The 13,368-nt window shown below is 44.5% G+C and overlaps 3 protein-coding genes across 3 annotated transcripts in view; 2 read left to right on the top strand and 1 right to left on the bottom strand.

The window, feature by feature from the left end:
- The window catches only part of ppm1e (protein phosphatase, Mg2+/Mn2+ dependent, 1E), a 32,622-nt gene extending 30,671 nt beyond the window's left edge, over positions 1 to 1,951 (bottom strand). Inside the window, exons 1-2 of the mRNA XM_086225698.1 lie at positions 1,761 to 1,951; positions 1,471 to 1,664 (exon numbers count right to left, since the gene is read on the bottom strand). Of these exons, the coding sequence (XP_086081824.1) occupies positions 1,471 to 1,655 (185 nt within the window). The 5' untranslated portion in view covers positions 1,656 to 1,664; positions 1,761 to 1,951. The remainder of the gene's footprint in view (positions 1 to 1,470; positions 1,665 to 1,760) is intronic.
- Positions 1,952 to 3,901: 1,950 nt separating this feature from the next.
- On the top strand, positions 3,902 to 8,491 carry smg8 (SMG8 nonsense mediated mRNA decay factor). The gene is made up of 5 exons (XM_086225886.1): positions 3,902 to 4,568; positions 4,851 to 5,751; positions 6,046 to 6,191; positions 6,566 to 7,450; positions 7,696 to 8,491. Exons 1-5 carry the CDS (start codon positions 3,945 to 3,947, stop codon positions 7,906 to 7,908), a joined length of 2,769 nt encoding a protein of 922 aa, XP_086082012.1. The 5' UTR covers positions 3,902 to 3,944; the 3' UTR covers positions 7,909 to 8,491.
- Positions 8,492 to 10,284: 1,793 nt separating this feature from the next.
- Positions 10,285 to 13,339, top strand: kcnj15 (potassium inwardly rectifying channel subfamily J member 15). The gene is made up of 2 exons (XM_086225887.1): positions 10,285 to 10,443; positions 11,211 to 13,339. The coding sequence occupies exon 2, from the start codon at positions 11,273 to 11,275 to the stop codon at positions 12,293 to 12,295; it is 1,023 nt and encodes a 340-aa protein (XP_086082013.1). The 5' UTR covers positions 10,285 to 10,443; positions 11,211 to 11,272; the 3' UTR covers positions 12,296 to 13,339.
- The last annotated feature ends 29 nt before the right edge of the window (positions 13,340 to 13,368 follow it).

Below are 13,368 nucleotides of genomic sequence, written 5' to 3'. Positions count from 1 at the left end.
CGACATTGGATTGTAGTGGATATCAGATATGCTGATATTTTAGAAATGCTTTAACAAATGGATGACATTTACCAATGCCTATGTTATCTACAGAAATACAACTTTAAATGATATTTAGATTTTTAGTTTTTCACAAACGTTGCGAATTTGAAAAAGTAACTTTTTTTTTCTCCTTTCAAAACCATTTGAAAAAGCCCACAGGTCATACATTTACCGTATTGTCTCCTTATCATGAACACCAGATGATGAGAAAACGAGACATTTTTGCAAACCTTGTGTAGATGCACGTTTTTAAAAACGACCGATGACGTGCCAGTTTTATCACGCATCCCTGAAACCCGCCTCTGCGCGCCACGAACAGTAAAAGCGCATCACGTCAGCATCAAATGTGACATTGTATAACTGCGAGTGTGTACTGAACCACCACTGATTCGTTGCAGCTCACACGCTTCCTGTAAGAGTCTCCCCTCTTCAGCCTGAAAGTGTGATTAGTGACACCTGACATCCATCCTGTCACCAACACATGCTCTCCAACACCACCCGAGTGCCCTCCTGCCTCTGAGGATGTACGTGTGTGTCTATGAGCAGAAGGACACATGTGCACACAGCAAAGTCATTTTTCAGACATGAATGCAAGCAGCCCCCTTGCCATTACGTGCCCTAGATGAGTCCTTCCACGCTGCTCTTCCCAGCACAGTTTCTGCACCTATTTTGGATTCTAAACCAGGCCAACAAGCAGCGTCTCAATTTTAAAGCTCCTGCCAGGTTCATCCATGCCACGCACTCGATACTGAGGATTTCGCTGTCAAAATTAAAAAAAAAAAAAAAAAAGTTGCATAATATCATTTCAGTTAATGCTGTATGAAGTCACACATTTTAAAAGCATTTTAATTAATTATTTCCACTTGCATGCATTTAACAGGAAGATTTGGCTGAGGGAGCGCAGATCAGCAGCCGCACTAATTCCCGTCTGTGGCAAATTGATCCTGGCTTGGATTTCAGAGTGTAACGATTGTGGCTAATAACGTAACCAATGTGGTTATTTTTAGCCTGCATGAAGACGCTCAGGAGTGATGGCGACGGCTTCCTCCCCCACTCCCCCACCCCCTTCTACGCCATGATGACGTCGTGCTGTTACGCAAAAGCAGGGGGTTCACCTTCTGAGGCGCTGCATGCCGGCGCAAAGTGCAACGAAATTAAATGAGAAACAGAAAACGAAAAAAGAAATATTGCACTCATTCTAGTTCAGGCATCTTGTTTTGTTTAAAACGTTTGAATTAAATAACAAAACAAAACAAACACACACGCCCGGCGTACCAGGGGGGACAGCGGGCATCCTGGGAGGCAGGAGCGGACATCTGAGCCGGGGTCTCGCCTCCACAATGCTCCCCTCAACATCCCCTCATTTAGTGTCTTCACACGCAAAAACATCAACATGCCATGGCACAGAGAGAGAGAGTGACACTTAACTATTTGTAGAGGTGTTGGAGACACAGGTCAAGACATTCCCCCTCCACCTCGTCCTCAGACACCAGGTCTGACATGGGGCGCATCGGCACCGGGTCGCTCTCCTGCAGAGGCGGTCTCATCTCCCGGAGAAAGAGCTCCAGGAACCGTCGGAAGGTTTTCTCCTCTGCTGAAGAGCCGGCCATCATTTCTCATTCCTGGACAGACAGAGACAGCTCCGCCCGTGAGTACTCTTAACTTGCCGGGCTACGATAAGTAGAGCCACTTGGGCTGACAGTTGGCTGCCGGACTACCTGGTGAGGGGGTCTACCGGAGGAGGAGCAGGACCGTCGGCTACCGGCGAGGTTGGGAGCAGCAGCAGACCAGGCTGGGTGAGTAGACCGAAGCGTCTACGGAGATACTACCAGACTAGCTGTCAGGAGCTGGACTGAGTCCCCATTCAGAGCGAAGCGAGAGCGCGCATCGCGTTATCAGGGATTTCGGCTGATCTGAAGGCGGTGACGTCAGAAGGGGCAGTTTACGCTGAGGTCATGAACGCGCACGCCGCCCCTCTGACGTCTCTGTCGTGTCTGGTCTGGATGTTGTCGTTACAATACAGAAATGCGCCTTAATATTTTTTTTTTTTTTTTATTCATTCACGATGGCTGATCATGTGACCTTGACTCTGGTCACATACATGCCTTCATTTCTCTCTCATTATCTCTATTTCAGTCGCGTACTCGTAAAACTAAAATGTATTTTGTTACCCTTTTTGCTGCCTGTTTGTTGGATGAGCACGAATCGGGAAAGCATCAGTTGATGAGTCAGTTGCTCATTGATCCACTGAAACTTGCCCGACAACAACCTGGCAAGTTTTACATTTGTGATATCTGAACATCTCCCGCTTTCAGAATATGTTGGCTTGATAAAACAAAAATAAATTCATGACAGAGAACTTGAGCTCTTGGGGCCTTTGATTAACATTAAAAACATATAAATGCACATAAGCCACCCAAATCAATCACATTTATTAAAATCAACAACAAAACAGCAAAATCCAGTAGTAGTGTGTATTGTTTTTTTTCTCAGAGGGCTGTAAAACTCTGTTCTATCGATAAGTAGAACAGGTTAAAAACGAAATAATTTAGATTCCGATGCACGAGAGGATCTCCAATTTGAGAACCTCCACAGAAGTATGTTGATTTCAAGCCACTTCTATGACATTTAAGATGAAAGATGTAACTTTTTTTTATTAACTATGTGAATTAACAAGGAGACATTTGATTGTTTTCTGACCTTTCAAAAAAAAAGTTTGATATTTATTTTGCATTTGTCAACTGAAGACTGACATTTTCTGTATTTTTTTCCAATGTAGAAATGAGTGCAGTTTAAGCAAAGTATAGCAGGGAAGTTGTACTTCTTTCAAATGTTCGTTCAAAGCTGTGGATTTTTCAGTTCATCTTAAAACATGAGGGAGGGGTTCTGTAACTTACTTTAAACTTTGTGAATGAATCTGTTTGTATATGCACCAAAAACTGATTGAGTGTCTGAAGTTTTTTACTGGTGTTCTTGCCACAGATAAACACGAAGTGTTTGGAGGCGACTGTCCTCATTCTTTCAGTCGTTCTTATTTAACCTTGTTTTTTATTCCCTCCCCCGTGGATGAGAACTTGGAGGGAACTGTGCAGATTCAGATCAGATCAGATTCGGATTCAGATTCACTTTATTGTCATTGTAATAAGCACAATGAAAGGTAAGGTGCAGGCTTTGCAGTGCAGAGAAAAAAATATATATAGCACAATATAGAAAATATTAAAACAATGTGAGAAACAATATACAATAATAAAATATACAGACTTACAAAGTTTGGGGAAAAGTCATATCCGTAAACATGGTTTACAAAATATATAAATAGAGAAGTGCAGTGCATCAGACTGAGTGTCTTATTCTTTATAAAATTAAAACCTTGCTTATGAACCAACAAAGCTTAAAATAAAGTAAGTTCTCCTTCTGTCATTTTGTCAGATGATTACGATGCCATTTGAGATTGTGACTGACATTCAAATACTAAGTAGGAAAGATGAAAATGATGTAGCACAAGCAATCTATTTCCTTATAATTATATATAGACTTTTGTTTGGATTTTTACATGATACCCTCTTGTTTTGAACATACATTTTTGATGATTTACTGAAGGAACTCAAACTTTGTACAGCCATATGTTGAAGAAAATCAGTCTAATATTAAGCACAATAATTCCATTTTCAATAACGAAGGACATGTACTCCCAAGTCTAAGTAATCAAGTACAGATTCTCAAATTTATACAACAATAAAGTCAGAGAACAATTACTCTAAATTTATGTCCTCCATTGCATATTTTAAAAAAAAAACTTTAAAAAATGTGTGCAGAGTTGTTGCATCTACTCGGACATTTTAGTTCAAGAACCCGGAAGTACACTTGGTGCGTCGTTGTTTTCATTCCCCTGCTTTTCCAACATGAAGGAAGCAAACATGGCCGTCCCTGTCAGTATGGCGTCTTTGCTACAGGCAGACCTCCCGGAGGATTCTTCGCACCGGGACGACGGACTTTGCGTTGTCGGTATTTTCGGGAAAAGCAACATGCAGGCCGGTCCGCTGAAGGAGTCTCTTATCAACACCCTTGCGGACAAACACATCTTCTCCCTGCTCGGCGGACCGGAAGACACAGGCGCCGCGGACTGCAACATCCAGGCTTTCTTCAACCAGGAGAACCGGGTGTTGTACCTGCAGCTCTCCTCCGTCTGCGACAGCCGGCAGCTGCTGCGGGCGTGCCAGTCACTGAGCGCCGGCACCGGCCACTCTGACGCCCACGACTTCTGGAAAGGCCTGGACAGACAGCACTGTCTCCACCTGCTCTACATGTTCTCGGTGTGCCATGTCCTCCTGCTCGTACACCCCAACCACACCTTCGACGTGACCTACGACCGGCTCTTCCGAGCTCTGGACGCCCTGCGACAGAAGGCGCTGCCTCTGGTCCGGGCTGCCATCAAAGACTGTCCGGTGTCCAAAGAGTGGAAAGTGAACTGTCGCCCCTGCCCGCCACGCCTGCTCTTCGTCTTCCAGATGAACGGCACCCTGAAGGTCTAGTATTTCATTAATTGTTGGTGATGTTTTTCTTTAAAAACAACCTGTAAGCAAGTAAGTGTTGCTTTTTTTCCGTTTACAGATAATTTTAATCTGTAAGAAGCAAAAACAGCTTTGATTTTTTTTTCCTTTATTTTTTTTATGTTAAACTGTCTGGAAAAGTTTATTAATTGATATTTCTTTAAGAAAAAAAAGAAGGTGAGCATATTTGCTTATAATCAAGCCCATCTTTAAAAAAAAAAAAAAAAAAAAAGTCTCATCTTGTTTCTTCTTCCAAAGGTCTCAAATGGCTCAGAGTCTGGCAGCCACCCTGACAAGCCCAAGAAGCACTCCCCCCGGAGGAGGCTGCAGCACGCCCTGGAGGACCAAATCTACCGCATCTTCCGTAAAAGCAGAGTCCTAACCAACCAAAGCAGCAACTGCTTGTTCACCGTTCCCACCAACCAAGCGTTTGTTTACGTGATACCAGCAGCAGACGAGGACCCTGTGGGTACTTTGCTCGGCCAGCTGCGTTCCAACTGCATCATGTGTGATCAAGACTCCAGCGCATCGGTGTTGGGGCCGAGGCGTTACCAGCAGATGCGACGGTCGGCACGTCAGCCTGGCTTCAATGGAGACTCAGGCAGCATGTCGATGGGTGGTCAGTTGGTGGACTGCAGCTTGAAGGAGTTCCTCTGGCAGCATGTGGACCTGGTACTGACCAAGAAAGGTTTTGATGACAGTGTCGGCCGTAACCCACAGCCTTCACACTTTGAGCTCCCTACATACTCCAAATGGGTCCAGGTGGCCTCCAGACTCCACCAGGTACTTATCAGCAACTCAGAAGAGGAAATTGCTGAGCTGGCAGCCAAAGTGCAAAGCCAGCTGAAGGTTTTGGAGGGCTTTCTGGATGCTGACACAAAGTTCTCGGAGAACAGGTGTCAGAAAGCTCTGCCTCTGGCTCATAGCGCCTATCAGTCCAACCTCCCACACAACTACACTACAACCGTGCACAAAAACCAGCTGGCCCAGGCACTGCGGGTGTACAGCCAACACGCTCGTGGCGTAGCCTTTCAGCGGTACGCGCTGCAGCTTCACGAGGACTGCTACAAGTTCTGGAGCAACGGCCACCAGCTCTGTGAGGAGCGAAGCCTCACTGATCAACACTGCGTTCACAAGTTCCACCTGCTGCCACAGCCAGGTGAGCGCCTCCTCCTGACGTCATTTCCTCTATGATCAGAGATCAGTTGACATTTCAGTCTGGCTAACGTGCAGGTGTATTGATCTGAAGTGGCCCCATCTCATGCTAATAACGCTTCATACAATACACACACAGGCAGGAGTTTCCTAATGTGTACGTTTCTGTTTGAGTGCTCATTTTTATCAGTACTGCATGGTTCATCCGTCATTTGCGTGCATTTTTTGATAACCGAGCAAGATTGATTGTTCCATAAATTTATACAGTCGATATGAAATTTGACACTGGTACCTGTAGGAGAGAAGCCGGACGTGGATCGGAACCCACCCGTCCTGAACCACAACAGCAGGGGACGCTCCACCAGCTCCTGTAACTGTGGACGGAAACAGGCTCCTCGAGAAGATCCCTTTGACATCCAGGCTGCCAATTATGACTTTTACCAGGTCAGGATTGACATTCTATACTCCAGACAGTTACCTCATATAGTCATAGTTCTTAAGCCTTTAAGCCTTAATTATATATATATATTTTAAGACATTTTGACACCATTGTTTATGGATGAAGGGTGTTTCTGGAGTTGATTCCATTTTCTCAGTTTATAGTGAGCTGAAGTCTATTAGTTTGCTGACAAAATACAAATCAAAAGTTAATGTGGAAGAAGTCCTGCTCATCCATTTACATGATTCAAAGGCTAGTTACCATCTTGTAAAGAATTTTAACTCTAATATTTTCTCTATCTATCTATCCATCTATCTATGTGTGCATGTATAAAAGGCTAAAGTATGTCTGGTCTATAACGCTGCTCTTGTGTGAATAGATGTTGGAGGAGAAATGCTGTGGGAAGCTGGAGCGGATCGACTTCCCAGTCTTCCAGCCTAGTACTCCTGACCCGGCTCCCGCCTGCAACCAGGTTCAGCGGCTCCCATGTGAGGCTTCTGGGTCCAGTGAGACAGAAAGGCTGAAGGAGCCGAGCACTGCCCAGAGCCATACTCCAGGAGACACCAGCCTGAGTCTGGCTCTCAGTCTAGGCCAGTCCACTGACAGCCTGGGGCCCTATGGGGACGGGGATGGAACTGAAACTCAAGTCCAGCAAAAAAGGCCAAGCCTGGTTGACCGACAGCCCTCCACTGTGGAGTACCTCCCTGGTATGATGCACTCTGGCTGCCCCAAAGGTCTGTTGCCTAAGTTCTCCAGCTGGTCTCTGGTCAAACTGGGGTCTGCCAAGTCCTACAACTGCCACACCGGTCTGGAACAGCCAGGCTTCCTCCCTGGCTCCTCCTTCCTCTTGCCATGGGACTTGGTGATTCGCTCTCGATCAGAGGAGGATGCAGGACTAGCAGAGCCTTTGGATGGTAGCACCTCCTCGTGGCCAGCCCCCAACAAGACCCTTGTGGGAAAGCGAGGGAGCACTGGCGGGTTGGGTAGGAGTCGCAGGAGGGAAGATATGGCCCGGGTCTTTGTGGGGTTTGAGTATGAAGACAGCAGAGGAAGACGCTTCATTAGCTCTGGGCCTGATAAAATAGTAAAGGTTCTGGGGTCAGGTGGTGCCAAAGACCCCGCAACCAGGGTGCTAAACACTGACATGCCACTATATATCCCATCCCCCTCCCAAGGCCGCAGCCTCAAGCCTCACTTTGCCCAGCTGACTCGCCTTTTCATCGTGGTACCGGATGCGCATCTGGAGGTGACCCTCAACCCTCAGGTGAGCTGCTGGATCTTTGATATCTCTTCTATGCTCAGACGGATTTTCTTCCCCTATGAGGTTTTATTACATCGCTGGTGATGAATCTACCAGCTGAGGGACATTTTCATATCTTGTGGCCTCAAAATAATGTGTTGGGTTTTTTTTTTTCTTCAAGCCCGCAAATGTTTCTTTCGTTTGTGTTGCTGCCCAGATCTCCACGGATGAACCGTTTTCATAACGTGTGTTTTCCGATGTGTTTTCAGGTCCAGCCTGGTCCTCCTCCCTGCCCAGTTTTCCATCCAGAGCAGGCAGATTTAGTGTTGCCACCTGATGGCTTTTGGGTGCTGCGGTTCCCTTATTCCTACGCAACAGAGCGCGGGCCCTGTTACCCCCCTAAAGAGAACCAACCTCTCAACAACTACAAAGTGCTGCGAGGCATCCTGAGGGCCGCTACTGCCAACCCTCCCCCACAATGAACTTCAGATTTCTTCACCAGGGAGTTGGTGTGTGATATGGTGACATCCTTACATTCACTCAAGAGTGTCACATGTTCAAGGTGACGTGATGTTCATTTTGTAGACGTGACAAAGAGGGGTATTCTTTAGGGCGTGGCTACATTGTGACGGACAAGTCGCTTCTAGCCCGTCACTCCCCTCCAGCCACCTATATATGGTCACCGCCCACAAGATACAGACCAAATCCAAAGTCAGACCTTCAAACTGGAAGTATATTTATTTAATGGTTCACATCCTGCCAGCTACATCCATCCTTTTATTCGGTTCATGAGACAACCGTCCCCCGTCACGCCTGGTTGCACCGTGAATGAGGCACCAGTGGTGGACAGTGGGGTTCTCATGATGTCTCGTCACCAACTGTTGGTGGAAATTTATCAAATCGGTTTCTGAGGTGAGCCAAGGAACTCTGCTGAGGGGCCAGGTAGTGATGTCACTCATCTAGTTCGGGTTATATTCATTTTTTTTTTCTTCTAATCAAACTCATCTTAAATACTTTTTGTGCACATCAGTTATGTTTTCTGTAAATAAAAATAATTATTGGTTATTCTTTGGCATCATTTTTTTAGGTTTTTCTCAGGTGTAAATGAGAAAAAAACAAAACCAACAAACCAGTCGTACTTTGATAAAAGCTTTGGATTACTTAGTTTATTTCCCCTTTATTTTACAAGTGATATTGCCGTTGAAAGAGAGAGAGAGAGAGAGAGAGAGAGAGAGTCTGTTTTAGAGGAGCTCCTTCCAGAAAAGTTTTACATGAAAGAAACAGCATTCTTAAAAGAAATGGTCAATTTAACACCAGCAGTGACAGATCAGTGGTCAGTGACGTGACACAAACTCTCAGTGGGTCTCAGTCCTGTTTTGTTTTTGTTTTTTAAAAATTTTGCTGCTAATGGCAGAATCGGAGATAACGGAGAGTACCTGCAGGTGATTAAAGTATGCATTCTACGTTTTGTCCACTAGATGGGGTCAGATTCAATCTGGTTTTACAAGCATGTCATGCCCAGGTGGAGATGAGTGACCCATTTAAAGTGGAGACCAGGTGAAACTAAAGCCCGTATCCAATGAAGATTTGTCCCAAATATGACAGTTCCCTTTGGTTTCAGGTCATATTGGCCTTAAGAAAATGAAGGAAGAGTAAAATCAGGACCCCGTTGGAAACATGAGCACACACACACTCGGATAAACCAGTGCTTTTATTGTGTCATACACACACACACACACACACACACACACATTTATCAGGATCAGAATGAACTAAAATGAATTCCCTACAACAGAACAGCTTTTCAATAAATAAAGAAGAAATTCTTCATGAAGATTATAATATATATATATTTTTATATATATATATATATATATATACACACATACACACACATACAGTATATACATATATACAGCTCTCTCTCTCTCTCTCTCTCTCTCTCTCTCTATATATATATATATATATATATATATATATATATCTCCTTAACATCAGTGTTATTGCAAATTCTTGTGAGGAACAAGGAAATCACTTGGTTTTATGACGTCTTTAGGAACACACGTAGGAATGTGGGTAATCACAATGAGGTTAATAAGAAAGCTAAGGAGTGCGATTCAAGGTCATACAGTGGAGCGACTGCTAGTCCAGACTTAAAGAGACACTTCACGTGTCACCCTTCAGCTGACTGGGTGACCTTCCATGTCTGTTGGCGGTTCCACAAGCTTTTACACATCATGCAATACTAATGATTTCAGTGCCTGAGCTCTTTCCACTAATTGCACTTAAAACTGTAGTTCGGCAGACATCCATTTGCCGTTTTTAAAATGATAGCAACTCAGCGAGGACTTCAGCTCAGCGGACCTCTTAAGAATCAGTGTCACTCGGCTGCAGGCTCAGAGCCGACGTGCTCGTGTCCTGACGTACACACTGAACAGCTTATTGGAAAACAAGAACGTCAGTGAAATCATCCGCAAGGTGATTTGTCCCTTTTATAATCTGAGTTTTGTGAAACTACAAGTTCACTCCCAGAGCGCGGAGCTCTGCAAAGGTCCGTGACATATTTCCTGTGATAATTATTGACAAGTGTCGCTACATGCCGAATATTAGAATGGAAATACAATATGTGTTTAGCTACTATATTTGCCCCTGTAAAGACTACCACTGTGTGTGTGTGTGTGTGTGTGTGTGTGTGTGTGTGTGTGTGTGTGTGTGTGTGTGTGTGTGTGTGTGTGTTAAGCAACAACAACCATAAATGGAGCAAAACAAGCGTAAGTGTTCTGGGTTGCTGTTCCCACCTGTAGACAGGTAGGGGAGGCGGGGGGAATAAAAGCCAACCCACATGCGGAGCCTAGTTTACAGTTCAGCTTTGTCTCTCATCTTCGCTCCATGCTGAATATCAGTGTGCCAAAGTTCAGTGCTCACAGCCTGGGACAATAGGAGAAAGAAGACACTGAACTAGATGTTCTGGGGCAGCTTCATTGTGACCCTGAGACCGTTTACCAAGGCAGCGAATGGTGAGTATAATGTACAGATTCATGGAGAAAAAAAAAATCAATGTTCATTGGAAGTAACACAGTGTCCTTGTTCTTTTAATGTTTCACTGAATGGTTACTTAATTAGCTATGAGAGGGAACTGCAATCTGGGAATTTTTGAAAGTTTGTTCTTCATCAAAACTGTTGCTTTAAAACTGTTTAATGTTACTTCTTACAATTTAGTGTTGAGTCCTTTACAGTTTGTCACCTTCAGAAGACAAATCTTGATGATCAAGATCAGACTGTTTTTAACATTTAGACCCTAGGAAACATACCCGCACAAATTCACTCTAATTGTTAGGTACAGCTAAAGAAAACTAATGGAGGAACAGCCCTGCGAGTGTTACTGATAAAGTATGGCGCGATTTGAGCAGTAACATTGAAACCAAATAATCATTTGTCACACAACAACAGTTAAACTGAATTGCAATGGCAGGATTGCGGTAACAATACGTATATGCTCACTGCTGCTTCACGTGCAAATAACTTGGTGTAAAAGGTAAACATGAACGATACCAAACACAACATACAGTGTGTGTGGTAAGAACTTCAGCAATTCATCTGATCACCGCAACTCTTTCACTTCCATCTTCTGGCAGTGACCATAATTACAAAACCGCACAAACAAGGTCAAAACCAACTGCGTGAACGTGTTTTTGTCACGATGCCTTCGTTTTTATTTTTATGTTATTGTTACATTATCAGCTCTAAATGATGCTAATCATGGCTTATTTTGGTCTTTTGTCAGCTCTTCCATGGGTGATGCCACACAAAAACCCAAGAATTCAGTTTTAAATTACTAAAAGCAACATGACCACCAAGAAAAGACAAATCCAGCGGAGGATTGTGTCTAAAGACGGCCACAACAATGTGCGGATTGACAACGTGGAGGGCATGGTCAAGCTGTACCTGCACGACATCTGGACCACCGTGGTGGACATGAAGTGGCGCTACAAACTCACTCTGTTTGCTTCTACCTTCGTCATGACTTGGTTCATCTTCGGGGTTCTCTTCTACTTCATCGGCATGGGCAACGGAGACTTTGAGTCTGGCCTGAGCTCCAACTATACCCCCTGCGTGATGAATGTAAAGACGCTCACTGGGGCCTTCCTGTTCTCTCTGGAGTCACAGACCACCATTGGATATGGTTACCGTTACATCTCGGAGGAATGTCCACTGGCTATCTTCACTCTGGTGGCTCAGCTCGTCATCACCGGCCTGGCAGAGATATTTGTCACAGGGGCCTTCCTGGCCAAACTGGCTCGCCCCAAGAAGCGAGCAGAGACCATCAAGTTCAGCCAGTCAGCCGTGATCTGCCGGCACCAGGGCAAGCTGTGTCTGATGGTGAGGGTGGCCAACATGAGGAAGAGCCTTCTAATCCAGTGCCAGCTGACAGGAAAACTCCTTCACTCCAACATGACCGAGGAGGGCGAGAAGACCCAAATACATCAGAGCTCCGTTGACTTCTGCATGGACTCCAGCGGGGAGTGCCCCTTCCTCATCCTCCCGCTCACCTTCTACCACGTTCTGGATGAGCGCAGCCCGCTAGCAGGCCTGAATGAAGAAAACCTGCACACTCGAGACTTTGAGCTGCTGGTGACCCTCAATGCCACCATGGAGTCCACTGCAGCCACGTGTCAGAGCCGCACCTCCTACATTCCCCAGGAGATCCTGTGGGGTCACGAGTTCAAGCCGGTGCTGTTCAGCACCGCAGGCGGACGTTATGTGGCGGATTTCAACTTTTTTGACAAAGTGCAAGTGAGCAACGATGCAGCGTTCCACGGCAACAACACCGAGAAGCTCAAACTGGAACAAGATTTCAAGAAAGAATAGGGGATGCATGGTCTGGACCGATAGATCTAGAGTACACATAGCAGCGAGAGTATAAGTGTATCCCCTAAGATATTTCCGTATCATCCCATGAAAGACAGACGAAAAAAGAAAAGTGAGCCTGTTGTTCATAGCAGAATGATGTTTTGTGAACCCAGTTTTCCAACAAATGTGGGCAATCTGACGTTAGATTGAAATATCGTCAGATTTTATTTGATATTGACAATTAGATATACTAGAGTTTGGTGAGTCAGATAATAAAAAAGGGTATAAATTCAAACTCTATCTGCAATTATAACCAATAACATGTAATTAGAGAGGAATATTTAGATAGATCGTCCTGGAATTATTGTATAAATCACATCCTCATCTGAATGTATAGGTCTGAAGTTTTTAAATAACAATAACAGCTCTGTGGCTCCTGAATGCTGAAAAAAGTGACAAAGACCCCAAAGGGTTAAAGATTTTCACTGCTAACTGGCAACTGAACATTTTTGTCCAAATCAGAAATGTCGGTCTTTGAATTATAAGTAGCTTGGATGAACACTGAAGAGTCTTGGTTGAATTAGTAATTCCTAAAACCAGATTCAAGCTGGCGGTCATGGGTTTATGTTAGTTCACTGTTCCATGAATAACACGTGTGTTACTAGCAGTAGATGGAATGATTCCTGGGAAGCAGGTGTAAATTTTACCACTGACATTTGACATATTTGCTCAGCTATATTGAAGTTTGATGGTTTGATGATATATTGGTGGTGCAAAGGGAAGATACAATGCAGAGATTAAAAGCTAATATCGATTTGTACATTTTACTTTATGCGGTGTTGTGTTCCTGTTTGTCTATTGGCGTGCGGGTCTGAGTGGATTGAGAGATGAATGGAAAGAACCTTTTGAAGGAGTAAAACTGGTTTGGCAGCCAGCTCAGCTGTCCTGGTTATCTGTTGTGGTCACTTCTTGTTGTGGCAACAAGCGAACGCTGGATAACTGTAAATGTATTTGGTCAAAACAATCATTCTATCCAAAGCAGCTGATAATGATGCACTGAAAGAAAAAAATGTTAATGAATAAAGGGCTAA

Source organism: Aulostomus chinensis, chromosome 15 (genome assembly GCF_037954235.1).
Source record: "Aulostomus chinensis isolate RoL2024-O1b breed Wild chromosome 15, RoL_Achi_v1.0, whole genome shotgun sequence".
NCBI lineage: Eukaryota > Metazoa > Chordata > Actinopteri > Syngnathiformes > Aulostomidae > Aulostomus > Aulostomus chinensis.
The sequence above is the reverse complement of the archived record's forward strand: the minus strand, read 5'-3'. Positions and strand labels throughout refer to the sequence as shown.

Coding starts and splice junctions, on each gene's coding strand:
- smg8 (XM_086225886.1), top strand. CDS start 3,945: ATGAAGGAAGCAAACATGGCCGTCCCTGTCAGTATGGCGTCTTTGCTA. Junction 5,752..6,045: donor CCACCTGCTGCCACAGCCAG/GTGAGCGCCTCC, acceptor TGGTACCTGTAG/GAGAGAAGCCGGACGTGGAT. Junction 7,451..7,695: donor AGGTGACCCTCAACCCTCAG/GTGAGCTGCTGG, acceptor ATGTGTTTTCAG/GTCCAGCCTGGTCCTCCTCC.
- kcnj15 (XM_086225887.1), top strand. CDS start 11,273: ATGACCACCAAGAAAAGACAAATCCAGCGGAGGATTGTGTCTAAAGAC.